Below are 27,677 nucleotides of genomic sequence, written 5' to 3'. Positions count from 1 at the left end.
AGCCTCCACATTGACTCTGTACCGGTACCCCCTGTATATAGTCTCCACACTGACTCTATACCGTTACTCCCTGTATATAGTCTCCACACTGACTCTATACCGTTACTCCCTGTATATAGCCTCCACATTGACTCTGTACCGGTACCCCCTGTATATAGCCTCCACATTGACTCTGTACCGTTACTCCCTGTATATAGCCTCCACATTGACTCTGTACCGGTACCCCCTGTATATAGTCTCCACACTGACTCTATACCGTTACTCCCTGTATATAGTCTCCACACTGACTCTATACCGTTACTCCCTGTATATAGCCTCCACATTGACTCTGTACCAGTACCCCCTGTATATAGCCTCCACATTGACTCTGTACCGTTACTCCCTGTATATAGCCTCCACACTGACTCTATACCGTTACTCCCTGTATATAGCCTCCACATTGACTCTATACTGGTACCCCTGTATATAGCCTCCACATTGACTCTGTACCGTTACTCCCTGTATATAGCCTCCACACTGACTCTATACCGTTACTCCCTGTATATAGCCTCCACATTGACTCTATACTGGTACCCCTGTATATAGCCTCCACATTGACTCTGTACCGTTACTCCCTGTATATAGCCTCCACACTGACTCTATACCGTTACTCCCTGTATATAGCCTCCACATTGACTCTATACTGGTACCCCTGTATATAGCCTCCACATTGACTCTGTACTGGTACCCCTGTATATAGCCTCCACATTGACTCTGTACCGGTACCCCCTGTATATAGCCTCCACATTGACTCTGTACCGGTACCCCCTGTATATAGCCTCCACATTGACTCTGTACCGGTACCCCCTGTATATAGCCTCCACATTGACTCTGTACCGGTACCCCCTGTATATAGCCTCCACATTGACTCTGTACCAGTACCCCTGTATATAGCCTCCACATTGACTCTGTACCGGTACCCCCTGTATATAGCCTCCACATTGACTCTGTACCGTTACTCCCTGTATACAGCCTCCACATTGACTCTGTACCGGTACCCCTGTATATAGCCTCCACATTGACTCTATACCGTTACTCCCTGTATATAGCCTCCACATTGACTCTATACCGTTACTCCCTGTATATAGCCTCCACACTGACTCTGTACCGGTACCCCCTGTATATAGCCTCCACATTGACTCTATACCGTTACTCCCTGTATATAGCCTCCACACTGACTCTGTACCGGTACCCCTGTATATAGCCTCCACATTGACTCTATACCGTTACTCCCTGTATATAGCCTCCACATTGACTCTATACCGTTACTCCCTGTATATAGCCTCCACACTGACTCTGTACCGGTACCCCCTGTATACAGCCTCCACACTGACTCTGTACCGTTACTCCCTGTATATAGCCTCCACACTGACTCTATACCGTTACTCCCTGTATATAGCCTCCACACTGACTCTGTACCGGTACCCCCTGTATATAGCCTCCACACTGACTCTGTACCGTTACTCCCTGTATATAGCCTCCACATTGACTCTGTACCGTTACTCCCTGTATATAGCCTCCACACTGACTCTGTACTGGTACCCCTGTATATAGCCTCCACACTGACTCTGTACCGGTACCCCCTGTATATAGCCTCCACACTGACTCTGTACTGGTACCCCTGTATATAGCCTCCACACTGACTCTGTACCGGTACCCCCTGTATATAGCCTCCACACTGACTCTGTACCGTTACTCCCTGTATATAGCCTCCACATTGACTCTGTACCGTTACTCCCTGTATATAGCCTCCACATTGACTCTGTACTGGTACCCCTGTATATAGCCTCCACACTGACTCTGTACCGTTACTCCCTGTATATAGCCTCCACATTGACTCTGTACCGTTACTCCCTGTATATAGCCTCCACATTGACTCTGTACCGTTACTCCCTGTATATAGCCTTGCTATTGACTCTATACCGTTACTCCCTGTATATAGCCTCCACATTGACTCTGTACCGTTACTCCCTGTATATAGCCTCCACATTGACTCTGTACCGTTACTCCCTGTATCCTTGCTATTGACTCTGTACCGTTACTCCCTGTATATAGCCTTGCTATTGACTCTGTACCGTTACTCCCTGTATACAGCCTTGCTATTGTTATTTTACTGCTGCTGTTTATTTCATTGTTCCTTTTATTTATTTATTTTTACTTAGGGCTTGTAAGTAACTCGGCGCATGTGACAAATAAAGTTTGATTTGATTCATATCAAATCTATTATTCATGTCCATGTTGCTCATTGCTCATCATTGCTCCAGTGTCTCATTACCCCACTCTGTTGCCAGCAGCATTGCTCATCATTGCTCCAGTGTCTCATTACCCCACTCTGTTGCCAGCAGCAAATCAAATCAAATTTTATTTGTCACATACACATGGTTAGCAGATGTTAATGCGAGTGTAGCTTAATGCTTGTGCTTTTACTTCCGACAATGCAGTGATAACCAACAAGTAATCTAACTAACAATTCCAAAACTACTGTCTTATACACAGTGTAAGGGCATAAAGAATATGTACATAAGGATATATGAATGAGTGATGGTACAGAGCAGCATACAGTAGATGGTATCGAGTACAGTATATACATATGAGATGAGTATGTAGACAAAGTAAACAAAGTGGCATAGTTAAAGTGGCTAGTGATACATGTATTACATAAGGATGCAGTCGATGATGTAGAGTACAGTATATACGTACGCATATGAGATGAATAATGTAGGGTAAGTAACATTATATAAGGTAGCATTGTTTAAAGTGGCTAGTGATATATTTACATCATTTCCCATCAATTCCCATTATTAAAGTGGCTGGAGTTGGGTCAGTGTCAATGACAGTGTGTTGGCAGCAGCCACTCAATGTTAGTGGTGGCTGTTTAACAGTCTGATGGCCTTGAGATAGAAGCTGTTTTTCAGTTTCTCGGTCCCAGCTTTGATGCACCTGTACTGACCTCGCCTTCTGGATGATAGCGGGGTGAACAGGCAGTGGTTCGGGTGGTTGATGTCCTTGATGATCTTTATGGCCTTCCTGTAACATCCGGTGGTGTAGGTGTCCTGGAGGGCAGGTAGTTTGCCCCCGGTGATGCTTTGTGCAGACCTCACTACCCTCTGGAGAGCCTTACGGTTGAGGGCGGAGCAGTTGCCGTACCAGGCGGTGATACAGCCCGCCAGGATGCTCTCGATTGTGCATCTGTAGAAGTTTGTGAGTGCTTTTGGTGACAAGCATTGCTCATCATTGCTCCAGTGTCTCATTACCCTACTCTGTTGCCAGCAGCATTGCTCGGGCAATATTGCCCTACAAAATTGCCAATGTATCATGTCCTGACGACCCACACAACCAACACTTACACACAACCACTCATAAACACACACACACACACACACACACACACACACACACACACACACACACACAGTCCATTATTATGCATATTACCGCTCTTATTACTTGCTATGTTTTGCTCTTTTTATCAATGTTATGGTTATTATTGTTACTGCGTTGTTGAGGGAGCTAGAGCATTTCCTCGTCTACCTGTATGTGACGAATACATTTTTATGTGAGATGCTGTATCTGACTGCACTGCAGCACAGCCTGCACTGGATATGACTAAATTCTCCTTGTAGGGTAACATAAACCTCCGCTCTATCCACAGGTCAGAGTCCACCCTCCATCCAGTCCATCTAATCCACATCCACAGATGACTTCATTGATTATATCAAAGTTAATAAGTGACTAAGTCGCTTGAGTGACTTTTACTTAGACATTGGTTAGTGGTTACCCTGTTGTTGTTTACAGACGTCTATTTGGCTTTGGAGGCGTGGCAAGGCTATTTTCCAATATCCATAGTAGACCCACTGGCTCTTAAAATGGAGCGATGTACTGGGGGTGCCTTAAAGTGGTATGCTAGTACAGTGCATTGGAACGAAGCCTTTGATTACAAAGTACCACAACTCTCTCTTTCGCCTTCCTTCTATTTTTTTTCTTTGGAAAGTTGCGTAACATTCTGACCGTGAAGGATTGAGTCCACTACTGAAGTAGGTGTGTAAAGGCTAAGCCTTAACCTTGGCCTTTCTGTACGTAATATACAAAAGATGTCTCATATGGCTCCCGGGTGGCTTAGTTGGTAGAGCAGGGCACTAGCAACTCCAGAGTTGTGGGTTCGTATTCCCATGGGGGACCAGTATAACAGTGTGCGCACTCTGGATAAGAATGTCTAATGTTGTCTCAGTGTGACAAAGTCGTGCTAATCTTATTTTCGCTGTGGAGTTACTGAAAGTCTCAACATCAGTCTGACGGATTGAACAGAATGTAAGCAAATTATTATTTCTCAGCGTAGTAAGGAAATGACAAAAATGCCGTAGGAGGGCAACTGGCCAGAAATGCACAACAATGTTGAAATATTTGACCTCTTATAGTCATTGTCTGTGGCATACACAAAATAGTTGTCCTAGTTTTTATTTATTTATCAGTATTTGCAATAAAGTCACTGTACCAGAATGTAACTGTGACCCTAGACACACTACCGGGAATCTGGTTTGCAATTAACTCATAGGGATGGCTTATAGTTGAGTAACAGTAGGTGGGTTCTGCCTTCCAGTTTGGTTAAGGATTCTCAGATCTGACATTTTCATGATAACTGTCACTACTGCTGGGAAAAGTTACTAGGCGACAGACAGTTACAAAGTAAACATGTAAGAAAAACATGGTTCTTGACGGAAGAGGCTGGATAGTCAACCTTTGACCTACAGCAGCACCAGGGTCCATCTGGTCTTATCTGTTAATGTCCTTCCTGTCTAGAGAGGCAGATTAACTATGATGCTATTGTGTCCAGACAGAGCTTTCTGCACAGACAGACTGTCTTCTCTGTGTGTGTGTGTGTGCGTGTGTGTGTTTAGGGTGGTGTCTTTGTTTCATGGGTTTGGGTTTCCACTATTTCCCGGAGATCACATGACATTTTTCAGCTAGAGACAGGACATTAGGTGTAAAGGCCAGTTCAACCAATCCTAAAATTTTGCTGAAGTTACAGTACTGAACAGCTACTGTCTGCACTGCATCGGGCCTGAGTGGTTTACAGCAATCTGACCTGAACACTCCTCTAATGATAGAGGAAGGCAAATGTTCACAAAGATGGCTATCCAGAATTAGAGAGAGAGAGAAAGTGTCACAACCTGATCTCTTCTCATCTGTCCTTGTTATTGTCTCCACCCCCTCCAAGTGTCGCTTATTTTCCCCCGTGAAATGAACCCCTGTGTTTCCTGTCTCTGTGGCAGTCCGTCTTGTATGTTTATCAAGTCAACCAGCGTGTGTTTTGTTCTTCCTGCACTCCTTTTGCCTGTCCTCCCAGGTTTTGACCCTTGCCTGTTTTCTGGACTCCATTCCCTCCTGCCTGACTATTCTGCCTGCCTGCCCTTCGGTACTTACTGGACTCAAAACTGGTTTGGACTTTTTGCCTGTACACGACCATTCTCCTGCCTACCCCTTTTTGGATGAATAAACATCTAAGACTCCAACCATCTGCCTCCTGTGTCTGCATCTCGCCTTGCGCCCTTATCGAAAGACGTATGTTCAAGAAACCCTTGTACAATTTACAGTGAAATTATTGAAATATTAACACTTTACAAACTCCTAAAAAAAACTGAAATAACAGAGACACGCTGAAGCAGTTTCCTGCACCTGTAATCCTCATCTATCAGATCATGTTGAGCTAGGCCTGGCCGTATGGGGGAATATTCAGGGGTGCTGTGTGAGGGCCGAGGGAAAGGTTATGTGTGTGTGTGTGTGGGGTGATGGAAGAGGAGTGTGTGTGGGAGGGAGAGGGAAAGCATGGATCATTTACCCTGGGACTGTGAGAAGGCAGTGAAAACACAGAACCACACACCCCAGGTTCAAACAAGAACACACACACACTCACTCACATTAACACTACAGTAGCAATGCACACTCTCTTACTTTCGACCGCCTCATGCTTTACTTATTAGGGAAACATTAGGGTTTTCATTGAGGTGGAACTGTCCCCAAAATGTGTTGCATTTATCACAGTAATGTTATGTATTCAGTTCATGGGTTTTTAGTTTGTGTGTGGCGCTTGCATGTGTGTGTTACGTCATATTCTGTTCTTTCCACTGAAGGTGCAGCTAGAACTTTAAAACAGTACCCTGTGTTTGGGTCACATTGCTCAGAAGGCCACTAACAGATTCCACACTAACACCAGCTCATTCTTGCTAAGGGAGAAGGCAGGAAACTGACCACGACAACACAGAGCACAGGGGGGTTAACTCTATGGCACGAGGCCAGTGTTGCCTTCCATTCCAGATAGCTGTTCCCTATGGATAGTTCCCTCGGGTTCTGTCTTTGTTCACTGTCCTCTACAGAGCTCAGACACTTGGACAGCTGTGATAGAACCTGTTCCTGCACTAACGCTGTCACGTATGCCAGAGGGCTTAGCTCCCCGGCATACTTTAGTTGGGGGATAACTCTCCTGTCTTGAGACGCAGCCCAGATCTAAATACGTTTATATAACAGGCACATAATGACCAGCTAGACTACCAGGAATTGGGTAGCACTGGGAAAACATCCAAATTGACCAATTATGTCTGCAACTGAAAGAGACACAGTGGTGACCAACATGGATGGCGCATCATTGAAACAGCTATCAGTTTGTAGCCAGCCTTAATAAAAAGCCAATCGGGCAACACTGCCCTCTGTTGGAGATACTTAGCTGTGTGCGTAAAATCAAGCCAGGCCAAACCCAGTCATATCTCTACGAAAACTCAGTCCAATTAATATAAAGATGAATGCAATAGACACTTATAAACCTCAGTGAACCTATCAATGCATTGATGATGTGAATGGCAATGCTACATAATCCGTGCCATGTTGTGTAATAACGTAATTAAACCTAAATCAACATCAGATAACTGACGAAGTGGGAAATAGCAAAACTCCCCGGTCAATATTAATATACAGACTAACAGAATGTCGTCAGGGCCAGAGAGGCTGTAATACAATCTGAGCTGACGGGCCTTAGTGGTCAAATGAGGAAGGCAGAAACAAAATAGAACCTGTGGATCCTTCTGCTTAATCCTTGTTGATTACTTACTTCGGGGTCGTATTACAGAATGTACCAGGCCAGGAGCGCCCAACACTGCTGTAACATAACATAATACGTTATATTGTATGAGAGCACTAAAAGCATTCCTGTTTTTACCGTATGGCACAGACATGTGCGTTGTTAATGACTAGCCCTTGTCGGGGTAGGTTCCTTGGTCCTTGTCAATCCTTGGCTTATTGGTGATATCAGCAATCAGACAATATCTGCAGCAGAACATATGAACCTTCATCAATAATGGGGAGGGTCTTTGAGACTCACTCCCTACACCCTCTATTGTCAGGGAAACGCCAAGAGTCACTGTAGTCCTCCAATTAGACAGTATATCAATTACACCACCATGTCCTACGGTATTCACCCAATCCAGTCATATATCAATTACACCACCATGTCCTACAGTATTCACCCAATCCAGTCATATATCAATTACACCACCATGTCGTACAGTATTCACCCAATCCAGTCATATATCAATTACACCACCATGTCCTACAGTATTCACCCAATCCAGTCATATATCAATTACACCACCATGTCCTACAGTATTCACCCAATCCAGTCATATATCAATTACACCACCATGTCCTACGGTATTCACCCAATCCAGTCATATATCAATTACACCACCATGTCCTACGGTATTCACCCAATCCAGTCATATATCAATTACACCACCATGTCCTACAGTATTCACCCAATCCAGTCATATATCAATTACACCACCATGTCCTACAGTATTCACCCAATCCAGTCATATATCAATTACACCACCATGTCCTACAGTATTCACCCAATCCAGTCATATATCAATTACACCACCATGTCGTACAGTATTCACCCAATCCAGTCATATATCAATTACACCACCATGTCCTACAGTATTCACCCAATCCAGTCATATATCAATTACACCACCATGTCCTACAGTATTCACCCAATCCAGTCTTATATCAATTACACCACCATGTCCTACAGTATTCACCCAATCCAGTCATATATCAATTACACCACCATGTCCTACGGTATTCACCCAATCCAGTCTTATATCAATTACACCACCATGTCCTACGGTATTCACCCAATCCAGTCATATATCAATTACACCACCATGTCCTACAGTATTCACCCAATCCAGTCTTATATCAATTACACCACCATGTCCTACAGTATTCACCCAATCCTGTCATATATCAATTACACCACCATGTTGTACAGTATTCACCCAATCCAGTCATATATCAATTACACCACCATGTCCTACAGTATTCACCCAATCCAGTCATATATCAATTACACCACCATGTCCTACAGTATTCACCCAATCCAGTCATATATCAATTACACCGCCATGTCCTACAGTATTCACCCAATCCAGTCTTATATCAATTACACCACCATGTCCTACAGTATTCACCCAATCCAGTCATATATCAATTACACCACCATGTCCTACAGTATTCACCCAATCCAGTCATATATCAATTACACAGCCATGTCCTACGGTATTCACCCAATCCAGTCTTATATCAATTACACCACCATGTCCTACGGTATTCACCCAATCCAGTCATATATCAATTACACCACCATGTCCTACAGTATTCACCCAATCCAGTCTTATATCAATTACACCACCATTTCCTACAGTATTCACCCAATCCAGTCATATATCAATTACACCACCATGTCCTACGGTATTCACCCAATCCAGTCATATATCAATTACACCACCATGTCCTACGGTATTCACCCAAAATACAGTATTTATTCACTGTCTGTAAACATGTGAGAATCATTCATCTCAGAAATGTCTACATGACAGTGTTGTTTGGGTCTCTCTGGTAGTGTCATTCAGACATGATTAGAATAGACTCATATCTTTCCTGTCAGCTAGCATCCTGCGAGTTAGAGGCACAGGAACAACAAGACGTGCCACAGGGTCACACCTGCGAGCTGCTGGGGCCTGATGGAAACTCACAGAGAAATATCAAAAATGCAAAAGAAAAAATAAATACAACATTTCAGATCAGCGGGCTTATTCTAGACTTCTCTTTTGGTGATCTGTAAAAACATGATAGTTTTTGTCTAATTGCCTCCTACAGTTAGAGCAGGGGGCTTTTTTTTGGCTAAACACTTTTTTCTGTAGGCAACAGTTCCCTCAGAAGATATGTGAAGATGACGTGTAAAGACATGTAAAAATATGAGCAGAACGGCTCTTGTTCAGACTGGCTTATCAGCTTCAGACAGGCATTTCCTTCCTTCCTCTGCACTCACATGTGCTGGCTGAAAAAGTCACTGAAGGGCCTCACTGACAAACAGGAAACATGGACAGAAATGTGTGTCATTTTACCTCGTCATATATTTCACTGTATATGATTCAGTATAAGGAGTAGTGTTATTAACCTCTTAAGTCGACCCTCTACTTTTTTGAACATTCTGTTAAAAATCGCGCAACATTTCAGCGCCCTGCTACTCATGCCAGGAATATAGTATATGCATTTGCTTAGTCTGTGTGGTTAGAAAACACTCAGACGTTTATAAAACTGGTTAAATCACTGCTGTGGCTTTACCAGAACGGCATTTACATCGAAAAGCACAGGAAAAACTGATCACTGAAAATGGGAAAATATATCCATGCGCTACTTGAACCCATTGATAAAGGTGAACCACAATTAATTGACTGAGGTTGCAGTACCTACAGCTTCCACACGGTGTCTAGAGTCTTGTCATTTCCCTTCGAGTTTTTTCTTGGTCAAACACATGCAGGGCACCGTATCTCCTCAGGTCTAGGACCGGATATTTTCGTTGAGTTTCTAGCCGGACATTTTTCCAGACAGACAGCTAATGATCTTTACATCGCCTCCTGATGAATTTTATCGCTTATTAACGTTTACTAATACCTAAAGTTGCATTACAAACGTATTTCGAAGTGTTTTGTGAAAGTTTATCGTCGACTTTTTGAATTTAAAAAAATGACGTTACGTTTTGAAACAATGTTTTTTTCGTTTATCACACAGTCTACATATAACGATATCTAGGCTTTATATGGACCGATTTAATCGAAATAAAGACCCAAATAGTGTTTATGGGACATCTAGGAGTGCCAACAAAGAAGATGGTGAAAGGTAATGAATGTTTTCTATTTTATTGTGCGGTTTGTGTAACGACAAAATGCTAATTATTTTGTTTACGTCCCCTGTGGGTCTTTTGGGGTGTTACATGCTATCAGATAATAGCTTCTCATGCTTTCGCTGAAAAGCATTTTAAAAATCTGACTTGTTGCCTGGATTCACAACGAGTGTAGCTTTAATTCGATACCCTGCATGTGTATTTTAATGAACTTTTGAGTTTTAACTAATACTATTAGCATTTAGCGTAGCGCATTTGCATTTCCAGAGCTCTAGTTGGGACGCAAGCGTCCCGAGTAGAAGCAAGAGGTTAAGATAAGACCATACATAAAATGGAAGTTTTACTAGAGTGTTACCCCCTGTTTGACTAAATAGCTCAAGAAACTTGATCAGTACGCCAATAGAGTAGTTCTCTTAAAACCAGTTATGCATTTGGGGGGGCTATTAAACATTTTGGATGAAAAACATTCCCGTTTTAAACAAGATATTTTGTCATGAAAAGATGCTCGACTTTGCATATAATTGACAGCTTTGGAAAGAAAACACTCTGACGTTTCCAAAACTGCAAAGATATTGTCTGTGAGTGCCACAGAACTGATGTTACAGGTGAAACCCAGATAAAAATCCAACCAAGAAGCGCCGCATTTTTTAAAACCGCCTCATGCCAATGACTCCTTATATGGCTGTGAATGAGCTGCGAATGAGTTTACGTTTTCCACGTATTCCCCAAGGTGTCTACAGCATTGCGGCGTCTTTTTAGGCAGTTCCATTGAAGAATGGCTGTAAGGGACCATATATAGCATGTGGTCACATGGTGTCTCTCGCAGAAAATCTTGCGTAAAATACTGAGGTAGCCATTTTTCCAATCGCTTCTTATGAGAAACCAACTGCCTCAAAGGATATATTATCGAATATATATGTTAAAAACACCTTGAGGATGGATCCTAAACAACGTTTGCCGTGTTTCTGTCGATATTATGGAGCGAATTTTGAAAAAAGTTTGGCGTTATAGTTGCAGCATTTTCCGGTCGATTTCTCAGCCAAGCATGATGAAGAAACGGGAGCTATTTCGCCTACAAAAATAATATTTTTGGAAATTTGAACATTTGCTATCTAACTGGGAGTCTCCTGAGTGAAAGCATCCGAAGTTCTTCAAAGGTAAATTATTTAATTTGGTTGCTTTTCTTATTTTCGTGAAAATGTTGCCTGCTGCCAGCAGAGCCTAGCATAGCATTATGCCATGATAAACTTACACAAATGCTTGTCTAGCGTTGGCTGTAACGCATATTTTGAAAATCTGAGATGACAGTGTTGTTAACAAGGCTAAGCTTGTGTTTGAATATACTTATTTCATTTCATTTGCGATTTTCATGAATAGGAAAAGTATTTATGTCCGCTGCGTCATGCAAATTAGTTTGAGGCTATGATTACGCTCCCGGATACGGGATTGTTAACAACCATTTTTTTTATTTTTAAATCTGATCTTTTAAAAAACTTGCTTGGGCCAAGAAACACGAGCAATGGACATTAGACCGGTGGAAATCTGTACTTTGGTGTGATGAGTACAAATTTGAGATTTCTGCTTCCAATCGCTGTGTCTTTGTGAGACGCAGAGTAGGTGAACGAATGATTTCCGCATGTGTGGTTCACACCGTGAAGCATGGAGGAGGAGGTGTGATGGTGTGGGAGTGCTTTGCTGGTGACACTGTCTGTGATTTATTTAGAATTCAAGGCACACTTAACCAGCATGGCTACCACAGCATTCTGCAGCGATATGCCATCCCATCTGGTTTGCGCTTATTAAGACTATCATTTCTTTTTCAACAGGACAATGACCCAACACACCTCCAGGCTGGGTAAGGGCTATTTGACCAAGAAGGAGAGTGATGGAGTGCGGCATCAGATGACCTGGCCTCCACAATCATCCGACCTCAACCCAATTGAGATGGTTTGGGATGAGTTGGACTGCAGGGTGAAGGAAAAGCAGCGAACAAGTTCTCAGTATCTGTAGAAATTCCTTTAAGACTGTTGGAAAAGCATTCCAGGTGAAGCTGGTTGAGAGAATGTCAAGAGTGTGCAAAGCTGTCATCAAGGCAAAGGGTGGCTACTTTTTTCAGTTTCTACATTATTCCATGTGTTATTTCCTAGTTATGATTTCTTCACTATTATTTCACTATTATTCTACAATAAGGAGTAGGTGTATCCAAACTTTTAACTGGTACTGTATGTTAGAAATGCAATGTCTTTAGGCTCAAACAGGTTGTGGCAAGTTTTTTGTGTGCTGCCAGGATGACATAGCTCAGCCAAATACTTTTCTACAGCCCATTGCTCCGCCTTCCTCTCTCTGGTTTAACTCACTGAGACAGAGAGAGACAGAGAGACTTCTTGACAGAGATGTGACCTGCCCGGACATCAGGAACGATCTGCCCATATTGTTGATCGCTAAAGTAGATTATTTCAAAGGACTATCTATCCGGACAAGTAGCAATGGGGAAACTTTTGCTATTTTTATTGGTTACTTTTCTTTTGCTGGATGTGACATTTCAATCCAAAGGTAAAGACAACCACATGTTATTGACAACATTTGATCAAAAAGTAATCATTCTTGAAAGACGTGGAAACTAAAATGCTAATCTAATAATTTAGGGAATGTTTAGTACAGATGCTTGTTCCCTTTTGTTGTTGTTTCCAACTGTGGGATTTTATCAAGTTTGATTTATAAGAATTTTTTTTAGCAGAATTGAATGAATGTTTAGCACTATGAAATCCTTCTTTGTTTTGTTGCACTAACTTGCACATCTTTACACAGTAGTTATGTTAATCACTAAAGCATTGTGTAAGATTTGATGAATCTACCTTGTACAGATAGAGGTTTCTTCATCTCTCCTGACTCACACGCTTGTCATGCGTTCCCGCATGTTACCACACCTTGGACTAACAGCGGAGGCCATTCCATGTTAGCAGCTCTTCTCATTTCCATAGTTATTCAACTAAGTCATCACATGTCAAAATGCCTTAACTTTACTAAATTGACTGTATGCTTTAGGATATTAGAAAAACAAATGCACAGTGTTTTTGTTTCCTGCATATTTCTCTCTTTCAATTATTTACCGTCACATGTTATGTATCTCTATGGAAATGAACGCCGTTAACCAAATAAATGAATACGGAGGTGAAAAACAAACAACAAGCTCTGTTTTGAATAGCCTGTAGTTTCCGTGTGAGTTGCTATGGTACCAAATCCTAATGTCTCCCCCCCTTCATCTACTTCCCCAGGGAAAAGGGCCAAGAAATCCAAGTGCAACATCACTGTAATTCCCAGAACATTTAAAGGAAAAATCATACAGTTAAAGTCTGTCTCTCTCCCTAATGCCTGCCAACAGACACAGACACAACAAGCACCCCATTATTCTGGCCCCCCCACTGCCTCTGCTCCTACCCCTCCGGCGCTGTGTTTGCTAAGCAACGACACAGCGGCGTACCTCGTCGGCCCCCTGAGCAGGTGGGTCATCCCCAGTTTTTACATGCTGGCCATTGTCGTGGGGATCCCGGCCAACGTTGCCATCTTGTCCTCCGTGGCCACCGAAGTCAGGAGGGTGTCGTCGGCCATCCTCTACTGCAGCCTGGCCATCTCCGACCTCTTCCTCCTCCTCTCCCTCGTCTTCAAGGCCCACTACCATCTCCACGGCAACCACTGGGTGTTCGGCGAGACTGCCTGCCGCATCGTCACAGCCTGTTTCTACGGCAACCTGTACTGCTCGGCACACACGCTAGCCTGTATTAGCGTCAAACGCTACCTGGCCGTGGTGCGCCCGTTTCTCTACAAGAGCCTCCCCAAGAGGGCCTATACCGCCTGGGCCAGCGTGGTTGTTTGGGGGGTGTTTGGGGCTGCTGTCATACCCGAGCTCCTGGTCCGGCAGAGCTACCACCTCCCTCAGCTAGGCCTCACTACTTGCCATGATGTTCTTCCACTGGACTACAGCTCCCATGCTCCTCTGCTCTACTACAAGCTGGGCCTGACCTTTCTGGGTCTACTAGTCCCGCTGGTGGTCACGGCTGTGTGTTATGCACGGATAGTCCGAGAACTCAACCACTCACACCACGACTGGGCGCTGTATGTCAAGGCTAGCTCGCTGGTGTTTGTGATTTTTGTGGCATGTTTCGGCCCCGCCGGGACCCTCCACTTCCTGCATTATGTGCGTCTGTTGGCGGGCGAAGAGGACAGCTTCTACGGCTACTTCAATGTGGCAGTGTGTCTGTGCTGTCTGCATGCCTGCCTGGACCCATTCCTCTTCCTCCTTATGTCCAAATCAACCGGATCCAAACTCCACTTCATGACTCTGAGCATCTCCACCTGAATCTTCATCCGGAACAAAAGTACAAAATAATCCACATTTATTCCATGATCTTCAAGGGGAAGACCATGAGCATCCCCACCTGAATTTGACGTAACCTGGATTAGAATTTTGGACCGCAACATCAGGCCTAAATTTGGGTCAGCCACTTCAATCTAGATCTCAACTATGTGACTGACTATCGGAAGATAAGGCCAGAAACTGGATCAGGGTTAGTTATGGATCTCAGTGAGGTTTCTCATTTCAGATCCAGTTTCATATGTGAAATCGGTTTAGATCTGTGTGTGACTCTTTTTTGTCTTTTTTTAACCCTTATTTTACTGGGTAAATTGACTGAGAACACATTCTCATTTACAGCAAACACCTGGGGAGTAGTTACAGGGGAGAGGAGAGGGGATGAATGAGTCAATTGGCAATTTGTTGTTGGCAAATCATAAACGGGACCCTTCCAACCACAAACAGAGAGAGGAACATCAACTACTGTATCAATGCTGGGACTCTGAGTAGACTGGACTGGAATTCTGTGTTTGTGTGTGTGTGTGTGTGTGTGTGGGGGGGGGGGGGCTATATATGTCTATTGTATTTGTTGTTTACTTACAAATCCTATTAAAAATGTTTTTAAGGATACATGTGAAATATTTACATTTGGCCAAATAATGTATATATTCCAACATATATTACAGAATGTACTTCAAATGTAAATACAGTGCCTTTAGAAAGTATTCACACTTCTTTACTTTTTCCACATTTTGTTGTGTTACAAAGTGGGATTCAAATGTATTTAATTGTGATTTTTTTTGTCAAAGATCTACACACAAAAAACGCTAGGTCAATAAATGTTAGATTCACCTTGGCCACGATTATAGCTGTGAGTCTTTCTGGGTAAGTCTCTCAGAGCATTCCACACCTGGATTGTGCAACATTTCCATTATCCTTTTCATAATTCTTCAAGATCTGTCAAATTGGTTGTTGATCATTGCTAGACAACCATTTTCAGGTCTTGCCATAGATTTTCAATCAGATTGAACCTTTCTAGGGCAGGCGTTCCGCTAACATTCCGCTGAAAAGGCAGCGCGCGAAATTCAAAAATATTTTTTAGAAATATGTAACTTTCACACATTAACAAGTCCAATACAGCAAATGAAAGATAAACTTATTGTTAATCAACCCATCGTGTCCGATTTCAAAAAGGCTTTACAGCGAAAACACAACACATGATTATGTTAGATCACCGCCAAGTCAAAAAAACACACAGCCATTTTTCCAGCCAAAGATAGGAGTCACAAAAAGCAGAATCACTAACCTTTGATGATCTTCATCAGATAACACTCATGGGACATCATGTAACACAATACATGAATGTTTTGTTCGATAATGTGCATATTTACATCCAAAAATCTCAGTTAACATTGGTGCGTTACGTGCAGTAATGTTTTGATTCCAAAACATCCGGTGATTTTGCAGAAATACTCATAATAAACATTGATAGAAGATATTCACAGAATTAAAGATAGACTTCTCCTTAATGCAACCACTGTGTCAGATTTTTACGGAAAAAGCATAATCTGAGAACGGCGCTCAGAGCCCAATCCAGCCAGAGAAATATCCGCCATTTTGGAGTCAACAGAAGTTAGATATAACACTATAAATATTAATCAGATCTTCATCAGAATGCACTCCCAGGAATCCCAGTTCGACAATAAATGACTGATTTGTTCAATAAAATTCCATAAAGTCCATCATTTATGTCCAAATAGCCACTTGTTGTTAGCGTGTTCAGCCCACTAATCCATCTTCATGAGGCGCGAGCACTTGGTCCAGACAAAAACTCAAAAAGTTCCATTACAGGTCGTAGAAACAAGTCAAACGATGTATGGAATCAATCTTTAGGATGTTTTTAACATAAAACATCAATAATGTTCCAACCGGAGAATTCCTATGTCTGAAGAAAAGCCATGGAACTCTGTCGGGAGTGCGCGTCACGAGCCCGAGACACTCTGCCAGACCACTGACTCAAATAGGTCTCATAAGCTCCCCCTTTATAGTAGAATCCTCAAACCAGTTTCTAAAGACGGTTGACATCTAGTGGAAGCCGTAGGAAGTGCAACTTGACTCCATAGACACTGTGTATTCGGTAGGCCAAGCTTTGAAAAATTTCAAACCGCAGATTTCCCACTTCCCGGTTGGATTTTTCTCAGGTTTTCGTCTGTCATATGAACTCTGTTATAATCACAGACATCATTCAAACAGTTTTAGAAACTTCAGAGTGTTTTCTATCCAATACTAATAATAATATGCAGACGAAATTAGCATCTGGGACAGAGTGGGAGGCAGTTCACTCTGGGCACGCTATCCATTCAAAAGTGAAAATGCTGCCCCCTATCCCAAAAGAGTTAAGTCAAAACTGTAACTCGGCCACTCAGGGACATTCACTGTCTTCTTAGTAAACAACTCCAGTGTAGATTTGGCGTAGGTTTTTGTCCTGCTGAAAGGTGAATTCAGAAAGAAGACTGAACTTCTGTCTGGCAGAAAGAAGACTGAACCAGATATTCCTCTAGGATTTTGCTTGTGCTTAGCTCCATTCCATAGATTTTTTTGTCCTGATAACTCCCCGGCCCTTAACGATTACAAGCATAACATGATGCAGCCACCACTATGCTTGAAAATATAGAGTGTGCTACTCGGTAATGGGTTGTATTGGATTTGCCCCAAACATAACCCTTTACAGTGCATTCGGAAAGTATTCAGGTTACAGCCTTTTTCTAAATATTTTATTTGATTTATTTGATTTTATTTCACCTTTATTTAACCAGGTAGGCCTGTTGAGAACAAGTTCTCATTTACAACTGCGACCTGGCCAAGATAAAGCATAGCAGTGTGAACAGACAACAACACCGAGTTACACATGGAGTAAACAATAAACAAGTCAATAACACAGTAGAACACAGTAGAGTCTATATACATTGTATGCAAAAGGCATGAGGAGGTAGGTGAATAATTACAATTTTGCAGATTAACACTGGAGTGATAAATGATCAGATGGTCATGTGCAGGTAGAGATACTGGTGTGCAAAAGAGCAGAAAAGTAAATAAATAAAAACAGTATGGGGATGAGGTAGGTAAATTGGGTGGGCTATTTACCGATGGACTATGTACAGCTGCAGCGATCGGTCAGCTGCTCAGATAGCAGATGTTTAAAGTTGGTGAGGGAAATAAAACTCTCAAACTTCAGCGATGTTTGCAAATCGTTCCAGTCACAGGCAGCAGAGAACTGGAAGGAAAGGCAGCCAAATGAGGTGTTGGCTTTAGGGATGATCAGTGAGATACACCTGCTGGAGCGCGTGCTACGGGTGGGTGTTGCCATCATGACCAGTGAACTGAGATAAGGCGGAGCTGTACCTAGCATGGACTTGTAGATGACCTGGAGCCAGTGGGTCTGGCGACGAATATGTAGCGAGGGCCAGCCGACTAGGTGCATACAGGTCGCAGTGGTGGGTGGTATAAGGTGCTTTAGTAACAAAACGGATGGCACTGTGATACCCGTGACCGGCTCGGAAACCAGATTGCACAGCGGAGAAGGTACGGTGGGATTCGAGATGGTCAGTGATCTGTTTGTTGACATGGCTTTCGTAGGATGGAAATAGGTCTGTAACAGTTTGGGTCCAGGGTGTCTCCCCCTTTGAAGAGGGGGATGACTGCGGCAGCTTTCCAAACCTTGGGGATCTCAGACGATATGAAAGAGAGGTTGAACAGGCTGGTAATAGGGGTTGTGACAATGGCGGCGGATAGTTTCAGAAATAGAGGGTCCAGATTGTCAAGCCCAGCTGATTTGTACGGGTCCAGGTTTTGCAGCTCTTTCAGAACATCTGCTATCTGGATTTGGGTAAAGGAGACGCTGGGGAGGCTTGGATAAAATAGTTTTTGTTCCTCATTAATCTACACACAATACTCCAAAATGACAAAGCAAAAACAGGTTTTTAGAAATGTAAAAAATGTAAAAAATTACAATTAAAAACTGAAATATTACATTCACATAAGTATTCAGACCTTTTACTCAGTACTGTGTTGAAGTACCTTTGGCAGCATTTACAACCTTGAGTCTCCTTGGGAGATTCTCCAATTCTTCTCTGCAGATCCTCTTAAATTCTGTCAGATTGAATGGGGAGCGTTGCTGCACAGCTATTTTCAGGTCTCTCCAGAGATGTTCGAACGGGTTCAAGTCCGGGCTCTGACTGGGCCACTAAAGGACATTCAGAGACTTGTTCCGAAGCCACTCCTCCGTTGTCTTGGTTGTGTGCTTAGAGTCGTTGTCCTGTTGGAAGGTGAACCTTTGCTCCAGTCTGAGGTACTGAGCACTCTGGAGCAGGTTTTCATCAAGGACCTCTCTGTACTTTGTTCTGTTCATCTTTGCCTCAATCCTGACTAGTCTCCCTGTCCCTGCCGCTTATAAACATCCCCATAGCATGATGCTGCCACCACCATGCTTCACTGTAGGGATGGTGCCAGGTTTCCTCCAGACGTGACACTTGGCATTCAGGCCAAAGATTTCAATTTTGTTTTCATCATACCAGAGAATCTTGTTTCTCATGGTCTGAGAGTCTTTAGGTGTCTTTTGGCAAACTCCAAGCAGGCTGTCATGTGCCTTTTACTGAGGATTGGCTTCTGTCTTCCTTCTGATTGGTGGAGCGCTGTAGAGATGATTGTCCTCCTGGAAGGTTCTCACATCTCCACAGAGGAACTCTGGAGCTCTATAGAGTGACCATCGGGTTCTTGCTCACCTCCCTGACCAAGGCCCTTCTCCCCCGATTACTCAGTTTGGCTAGGCAGCAAACTCTAGGAATAGTCTTGTACTATTAGCTAGCTGGCTTGCTACAGCAGGCCACTGTGTGTAAGCTAATGAGATGCATGTTAGCTAGCTAGCTAGCGTGGGGAGCGTTTTATTTATTTATTTAACCTTTATTTAACTAGGGGTTGGCATGGGGAGCATTGTAATTCCACCTCATTTATTTGCAGAGAAGGATTTTAGAACACAGAGACAAAATCAGAAGGTTAATGGCGTGGAAGAGGAATGCAGAGATGTTGATGTTGTTGGTGGGTAAAGATAGATTTGCAAAGCCACAATTTAGCCAAATTACTCATTCACATGAATGTAGGCCTGTGTATTTCACAGGAAGTAACTTATAATCATCAATGTCGCGATACAAGTGTAATGAAAGAACCATAAGCTATAATATATTGGAATCATAATGTTAAGATACCATAATCCAATTGGTAGCATATTACATGACAAAATCATGCTGAAGTTTATCATTTACAATGTTATAAAAGCGAAAGGGGGATACCTAGTCAGTTGTAATGGTGATTTCTATCCTTTGATGAGTAAAATTCACAATTTAATTTACTCAACACATTCACAAATGGTGGCTTTGGTCACAGTTTGGGGGTTGAGGTTGCTTGATGTTCATAGCTAGCTAGCAGCACAAGCAGACATTGTTTTGCAAATCTCTCTTCACCCAACATCAACACCAACGATCTCTGAAATCCTCCTCCTCGCCATTGACCTTATGATTTTTGTCTCTGTACAGTTCTGTCGCGCCGCTCACCTTTCTACAATCATCGCATTGCTCCGCATTCTCCTGTGGAATATAAATGGGGGTGGAACTTCGTCTGGCGAATTCAGAAGTGGTTGAAACCCTACGTTAGTAGCCTCTTTAAAATCACATGCACTTAAATCCGACTCATTACAATTGCAGAACTGGCAGCGTACAAACTAAACCTGTAAACACAGAACACAAGATAACAGAATTTCAGCAGGCAAGAAAATAGAAAATACTAATTGAGTGTAAACTTCTGATCCACTGGGAATGTGATGAAAGAAATAAAAGCTGAAATAAATCCTTCTCTCTATTATTCTGACATTTCCCATTCTTAAAATAAAGTGGTGAACCTAACTGACCTAAAACTGTGCATTTTTACTAGGATTAAATGTCAGGAATTGTGAAGAACTGAGTTGAAATGTATTTGGCTAAGGTGAATGTAAACTTCTGACTTCAACTGTATGTGTGTTATATAGATAGAGGAGGGAGTAAAATGTTGGAAAGCAATAAACATTTTAGAACAACTATGGCTGAATTATTATCCTGACACTTTAAAAACTACTAGTCGAATAAGACGTGTGAGATGACAAATTTTGGCAAAGAGATATATTTATAGACTAATACACCTGAAACATTACTAGTTCCTCCCCCCGATCAAACGGACATAAAAAATCAAGTGAAAAGCAAGCCTAACGTGAAAAGAAATCTCAACTAGCAAGCAAGTTTCAGCAATGAAGAATTGAGTGTGTGCGCATTCACACGAGGGGGGGGGGGGGATTCTGGCAGGGGGGAGCTTTTCGGCACAACAACAACACAGTCGGAAAAACTAGCTTCTAGGAAGTCCCCTTTTAATGGCTCAGGACGGAAGCTGTCCCCCTGTAATAGAGTATTTCTGTCCGTTTCTTTTCTATACAGAGTTGTAAACAGGGTTCCATTTGATTTCTCAATCCACATATCGAGGTAACGAACACGTTTAGTGTCACATTCAATAGTGAATTTGAGATTGGGGTCAATGTCATTGAGTAGTGCCATTAAGTCTGACAGCTCTTTTCCTGTTTCTCCCCATGTGCAAAGAAACGTTGTCAATATATCGACACCACTTCAGGACTTTATTCAAAAATTGAGCAAAGATGCAAATGTATCGACATCGCTCTCTCTCTCTCTCACTGCGATAGTATACGCCGTCAAGTGTGTAAATTAAAGGGGGTAGGTCTCTCTAATCAGGTCAGTGGGCTGATATAATCTGTGTGGATTCTGTTCTTCATCTGTTCTTCATCTATACTCTTACAGCTGCTGTCTTTCTGGTTATGTCTTGTATGGATAAAGCGTTAGCTAACGTCTCGTATCGTTCCGTGCAGTTACACAGGTCGAGACAGAAATAACAATAACAATCTCTTCAAAGGGTTTAACACTGCCATCTTCTGGCCATCTAGACATCTTTTTTTTAACCTATGTTTTGTATCATATTCTTTCTATCAGTCCCTCTATATCTCTCATTTCCACCATCTGCATATTCTTCTCCTTCACTTGTCTATCCTTCTCCCCCATCAATCTGCTGAACTCCCTCTGCGTCTTTGTCTTTATGATCATGATGTTCTTCTATAAGTCAGGTAGAACTATCTTCATCAGGTTTCTCTCTGCTTCAACTCTGGCCTCTCCTTCACAGTGCTTCCTCATCTCAGTCTCACGTTTGTGTCTCTCCTCCCTCTGTTTCCCTCCTTTCATTATCTCTCCTCTCTTTAGATGTCTCCAGCTTCATCTCCATCTCCTTCCTCTTATAAGACTCCATCTCCAGCTCTCTCTTCTTGTCCTCGCTCCTCTCTACTTTAAGCTTTCTCTCCAGTTCAGTAGTTTTTTCACTGAGAGTTCAGATAATATCTCCCTCGTGCTCCTCCTCCTCCTGCTCCAGCAGCTCTACGACCTGAGTGACAAGGACCCTGTCCTTAATGTTGAGGACATGGTACCTGCTCCAGCAGCTCTGAGACCTGAGTGCCAAGGGCCCTGTCCTTAATGTTGAGGACATGCTACCTGCTCCAGCAGCTCTGGGACCTGAGTGCCAAGGGCCCTGTCCTTAATGTTGAGGACATGGTACCTGCTCCAGCAGCTCTGGGACCTGAGTGCCAAGGGCCCTGTCCTTAATGTTGAGGACATGATACCTGCTCCAGCAGCTCTGGGACCCGAGTGCCCGTGGGCCCTGTCCTTAATATTGAGAACATGGTACCTGCTCCAGCAGCTCTGAGACCTGAGTGCCAAGGGCCCTGTCCTTAATGTTGAGGACCTGGTACCTGCTCCAGCAGCTCTGAGACCTGAGTGCCAAGGGCCCTGTCCTTAATGTTGAGGACATGATACCTGCTCCAGCAGCTCTGGGACCTGAGTGCCAAGGGCCCTGTCCTTAATGTTGAGGACATGATACCTACTCCAGCAGCTCTGAGACCTGAGTGCCCGAGGGCCCTGTCCTTAATGTTGAGGACATGATACCTGCTCCAGCAGCTCTGGGACCTGAGTGCCAAGGGCCCTGTCCTTAATGTCGAGGACATGATACCTGCTCCAGCAGCTCTGGGACCTGAGTGCCCGAGGGCCCTGTCCTTAATGTTGAGGACCTGGTACCTGCTTCAGCAGCTCTGGGACCTGAGTGCCAAGGGCCCTGTCCTTAATGCTGCTCCCACACTTCTGTACAAGCTGCCGGATGTCCTAACTCCCCACTCAGCTCTCTCAAGCTGTACGTATGGGTGAATAGTGAATAATCACAGTGTTTTTGCACCCCCCCCCCCCAAACATCTCCTCTATTATTTCCAGTGCCCCTCTCTCCTCCCCTTGGAAGGCTCCATTAGTATGACCAAGAGGAGGTCGTGGGGTCCCAGGGCAGACATCCTGTCTCATCTCCTCCAGAGAGAGTCCAGGGCAGAACAAGTCTGGAGTGTCCCCCAGCACCAGCCTTCTCCCACACAGGTCCCCCTCCCTCCTCTTACTTCTCTGGGTCACTGTGGGCTATACTCGGCCTTGTCTCAGGATGGTAAGTTGGTGGTTGAAGATATCCCTCTAGTGGTGTGGGGGCTGTGCTTTGGCAAAGTGGGTGAGGTTATATCCTGCCTGTTTGGCCCTGTCCGGGGGTATCGTTGGACGGGGACACAGTGTCTCCCGACCCCTCCTGTCTCAGCCTCCAGTATTTATGCTGCAATAGTTTATGTGTCGGGGGGCTAGGGTCAGTCTGTTATATCTGGAGTACTTCTCCTGTCTTATCCGGTGTCCTGTGTGAATTTAAGTATGCTCTCTCTAATTATCTCCCTCTTTTTCTCACTTTCTCTCACATGAAGGTAGGTTTACGTTACCTCAGTGACACATGAAGGTATGAACCTACTGAAGGGTAGTTCTGGGTTTCTAGTGAAATGTGAATGTTAAGTATCACATACATTATTGTGTATTTCCCTAACCAGTCATCTGAGCTGAGGTCTCTCTTCTTCTTAGTCTTCACATCACAAATCTGTTAAGCTGAAATGATCATATCTGAATTCTGTGTTAAAAGACTTTAGGCAGAAATATTACGTAGTTGGAAAGTATGAAGTGATATCCAACCATATTCATTACTTTGTGAAGAGTCATCAATAACCTGCAAATTGAGGAAAGGTGATACACTATTTCTCTCCTTCAGAGTTGAGTCCTTTTCTTTTAGGTTCTCTTCAAATTCCCCCAATGTCTTCCTCAACTCCTCTACTTGTCTGTCTTTGTCCTCTAGATAATTTTTTTACTGCTGAATGTCTGAATGCTTCTTCTTCTTCCCAGCTTCAATGCTGCGGGAGAGAGAGCAATTAACATTTATGATCAATTCTCTCATCTCTGAAAACTACAAATGTACACTGATTCATTTGTTTGACCAGAATTAAACTTCTCACCACTAATTTTGTTCTACACTTTGATATTTGGAGTAATGACAAATTTGAAGTTATTGATTTCTAATTGATTTGCCAAAATATAATCATATTAATCAGTGTTGTAGTACTCCATGTCGGATACAGTTGTGCTCGGTCTTGACCAGCCGAGTAAACTAATTTATCAGCTTCCATTCAGTCAGCGCGTAAAACCGCGTTGCCAGGTTTTAAATATATATATGTAAATTTATCAGCTTCCATTCAGTCAGTGCGTAAAACCGTGTTGCCAGGTTTTAAATATATATATGTAAATCGGAAGTTTACATACACTTTAGCCAAATTACATTTCAACTCAGTTTTGCACAATTCCTGACATTTAATCCTAGTAAAAAAGTCCCTGTCTTAGGTCAGTTAGGTTTAAGAATGTGTTTAAGAATTTTAAGAATGTGAAATGTCAGAATAATAGTAGAGAGAAGGATTTATTTCAGCTCTTATTTCTTTCATCACATTCCCAGTGGGTCAGAAGTTAACATACACTCAATTAGTATCTGGTAGCATTGCCTTTAAATTGTTTAACTTGGGTCAAGCGTTTCGGGTAGCCTCAAGCTTCCCACAATAAGTTGGGTGAATTTTGGCCCATTCCTCCTGACAGAGCTGGTGTAACTGAGTCAGGTTTGTAGGCCTCCTTGCTCGTACACGCTTTTTCAGATCTGCCCACAAATTTTCTATAGAATTGAGGTCAGGGCTTTGTGATGGCCACTCCAATACCTTGACTTTGTTGTCCTTAAGCAATTTTGCCACAACTTTGGAAGTATGCTTGGGGTCCATTTGGAAGACCCATTTGCGACAAACCTTTCACTTCCTGACTGGAATGTCTTGAGTGTCTTGAGATGTTGCTTCAATATATCCACATAATTTTCCAGCCTCATGATGCCATCTATTTTGTGAAGTGCACCAGTCCCTCGTGCAGCAAAGCAACCCCACAACATGATGCTACCACCCCCATGCTTCACGGTTGGGATGGTGTTCTTCGGCTTGCAAGCCTCCCCCTTTTTCCTCCAACGATGGTCATTATGGCCAAACAGTTCTATTTTTGTTTCATCAGACCAGAGGATATTTCTCCAAAAAGTATGATCTTTGTCCCCATGTGCAGTTGTATGGCTTTTTATTGGCGGTTTTGGAGCAGTGGCTTCTTCCTTGCTGAGCGGCCTTTCAGGTTATGTCGATATAGGAGTCGTTTTACTGTGGATATAGATACTTTTGTACCTGTTTCCGCCAGCATCTTCACAAAGTCCTTTGCTGTTGTTCTGGGATTGATTTGCACTTTTCGCACCAAAGTACGTTCATCTCTAGGAGACAGAACGCGTCTCTTTCCTGAGCAGTATGACGGCTGCATGGTCCCATGGTGTTTATACTTGTGTACTATTGTTTGTACAGATGAACGTGGTAGAGTCATGTGTTTGGAAATTGCTCCCATGGATGAACCAGACTTGTGGAGGTCTCCTATTTTTTTCTGATGTCTTGGCTGATTTCTTTTGATTTCCCCATGATGTCAAGCAAAGAGGCACCTCCAATGAACTCAAATGATGTCAATTAGCCTATCAGAAGCTTCTAAAGCCATGACATACATTTTTGGAATTTTCCAAGCTGTTTAAAGGCACAGTCAACTTAGTGTATGTAAACCTCTGACCAACTGGAATTGTGACGCAGTGAGTTGTTGAAAAATGAGTTTTAATGACTCCAACCGAAGTGTATGTAAACTTCCGACTTCAACTGTATATATATCCAGACGGATAAACTCTCCAAACATCCCGACATGGTCCTAAAGCACACCGTTGCCTCGTTTTGTATCACATTCCAAAGATAAAACTCTGAGCGGGGGGCAAAAATGCCATTTTCCCAGTGAAATTTGCACCCCTGATTATAGACATGTGGCAACCCTTTTGGCCTTCAGTGTGTGACAGGTTGGTGATTCTGAAGGGATCCGTAATACCAGCCCACTCATGTAGCGGAGGACACTTTTAGTGGAACACAAAGGGCCAGTGGAGTTGTGGAGGGTATATGCAGGTATAAGCCGTAAACCCAGTTATTTTTCAGTGGGCATTGCTTATACTCACTTTTTAATCGCTATTGACGCAAATCAAAGTAGTGGAGCGGAGGTATACGACTTGTCAATTATGTAGTGCAATGGAGAAACCCTGCACAAAGTAACCTGCACAATCGCAAAGCCCATGAAAAAAATACATCTATTTTTACATGTGATCCGCAAAGAATGGCATCTGTAGCCGGTAGGGTAGATGTTTCAACTTATGAGATCTACCAGTAAATGCTAACTAAGGCAGCAATGGGTGTGCAAACCATGCATTGAACAAGTTTAGTCCAAAGTGTTGGTTAGTAGGCTATTTGTGATGCGCAATTGTCATCATGCCTGTTTGCATCAGGGGCGTAGAGGGACAGAGGCTTACTCACTGGGGAGACAGGCGCCAACGGGCCCACCCACTCAGATTGATGTGGTTTAAGCTGTTGTGGACAAATTCAAACAAAATATGGTCTATAAAAAAAGGGAGATTGAGGGTGAAAATCAGACAAATCTATATGAAAACTAATTAAAAAACAAATTCCCAGTTAATGCAACAAAGCAAACTTCATAAGAGGTTTTAAAAATAGGTTCTATTTGACTCAACTTTCCATGATGCACACTTACGGCCTAGGAACAGTGGGCAGAACAACATATGTTTATATTGTCAGCTCAGGGATTTGATCTAGCAACCTTCTGGTTACTGGCCCAAAGCTCAAACTGCTAGGCTACCTGCCACCCCAAGGCACACTAAGGCATTTTTGGCAGAATAGATGGCTGCAGTTCAATTCACCAATACATTTCTTGCTAGTCTAAGAAATATGACTATCAGGTTGTAAATCACAGCTGGACTGGTACTGGTGTTTGCTGCACTCTTTCAGTTTCTAAATTACTACTAGTTACTAAATATTCTGGACAAACTGACGAACGTAACTAAGGCTGGGAATGTCATTTCAATTAAACTAGCAAAGGCAATCATCACAAGTCAGTCATAACGTGGCTAATAGGCTAACTCATCTATTTATGTACCAAGCTAAAAACACAGATCCTAACGTTAGCTAGATAGCTAGCTGCTAGGAGGATGTCATGTCATGCCATTGGAAGAGTGGATGAGCGACTGACTTTTCCCCCTCCCTCATATTGTTCTTCGGTGACTAAAAACAGCTAGAGATGTAGGTGTAATTTTGGTTAGCGAGCAAGAACTTGAACGACTGCATTCGCAGATTTACTCCAGCTATGTCCTCCCATTTCAGAGCACTCATCTGAGTGTGCCAGAGTGCTGAACAACTGCTGAATTTACGAAAGTGCAACAGGGGTTAATAAATGTAGGCAAAATAGTAATAGTTAGTCAAGAACGCTCTATGTGTAAACAACTCTGCTACGACAAGTAAATAAAATAAAATCAAAGTATTATTGGTCACATACACATGGTTAGCAGATGTTAATGTGAGTGTAGCGAAATGCTTGTGCTTCTAGTTCCAACCATGCAGTAATATCTAACAAGTAA

At 42.9% G+C, this 27,677-nt stretch overlaps 1 protein-coding gene across 1 annotated transcript; it reads left to right on the top strand.

The window, feature by feature from the left end:
- Positions 1–12,633: 12,633 nt before the first annotated feature.
- On the top strand, positions 12,634–15,483 carry LOC115123408 (proteinase-activated receptor 3-like). Its single transcript, XM_029652747.2, has 2 exons — positions 12,634–12,829; positions 13,552–15,483. The coding sequence occupies exons 1-2, from the start codon at positions 12,763–12,765 to the stop codon at positions 14,631–14,633; spliced, it is 1,149 nt and encodes a 382-aa protein (XP_029508607.1). The 5' UTR covers positions 12,634–12,762; the 3' UTR covers positions 14,634–15,483.
- Positions 15,484–27,677: the final 12,194 nt, after the last annotated feature.

This window comes from Oncorhynchus nerka, linkage group LG19 (genome assembly GCF_034236695.1).
Source record: "Oncorhynchus nerka isolate Pitt River linkage group LG19, Oner_Uvic_2.0, whole genome shotgun sequence".
Classification (NCBI taxonomy): Eukaryota; Metazoa; Chordata; class Actinopteri; order Salmoniformes; family Salmonidae; genus Oncorhynchus; species Oncorhynchus nerka.
The sequence above is the reverse complement of the archived record's forward strand: the minus strand, read 5'-3'. Positions and strand labels throughout refer to the sequence as shown.

Coding starts and splice junctions, on each gene's coding strand:
- LOC115123408 (XM_029652747.2), top strand. CDS start 12,763: ATGGGGAAACTTTTGCTATTTTTATTGGTTACTTTTCTTTTGCTGGAT. Junction 12,830..13,551: donor TGTGACATTTCAATCCAAAG/GTAAAGACAACC, acceptor CTACTTCCCCAG/GGAAAAGGGCCAAGAAATCC.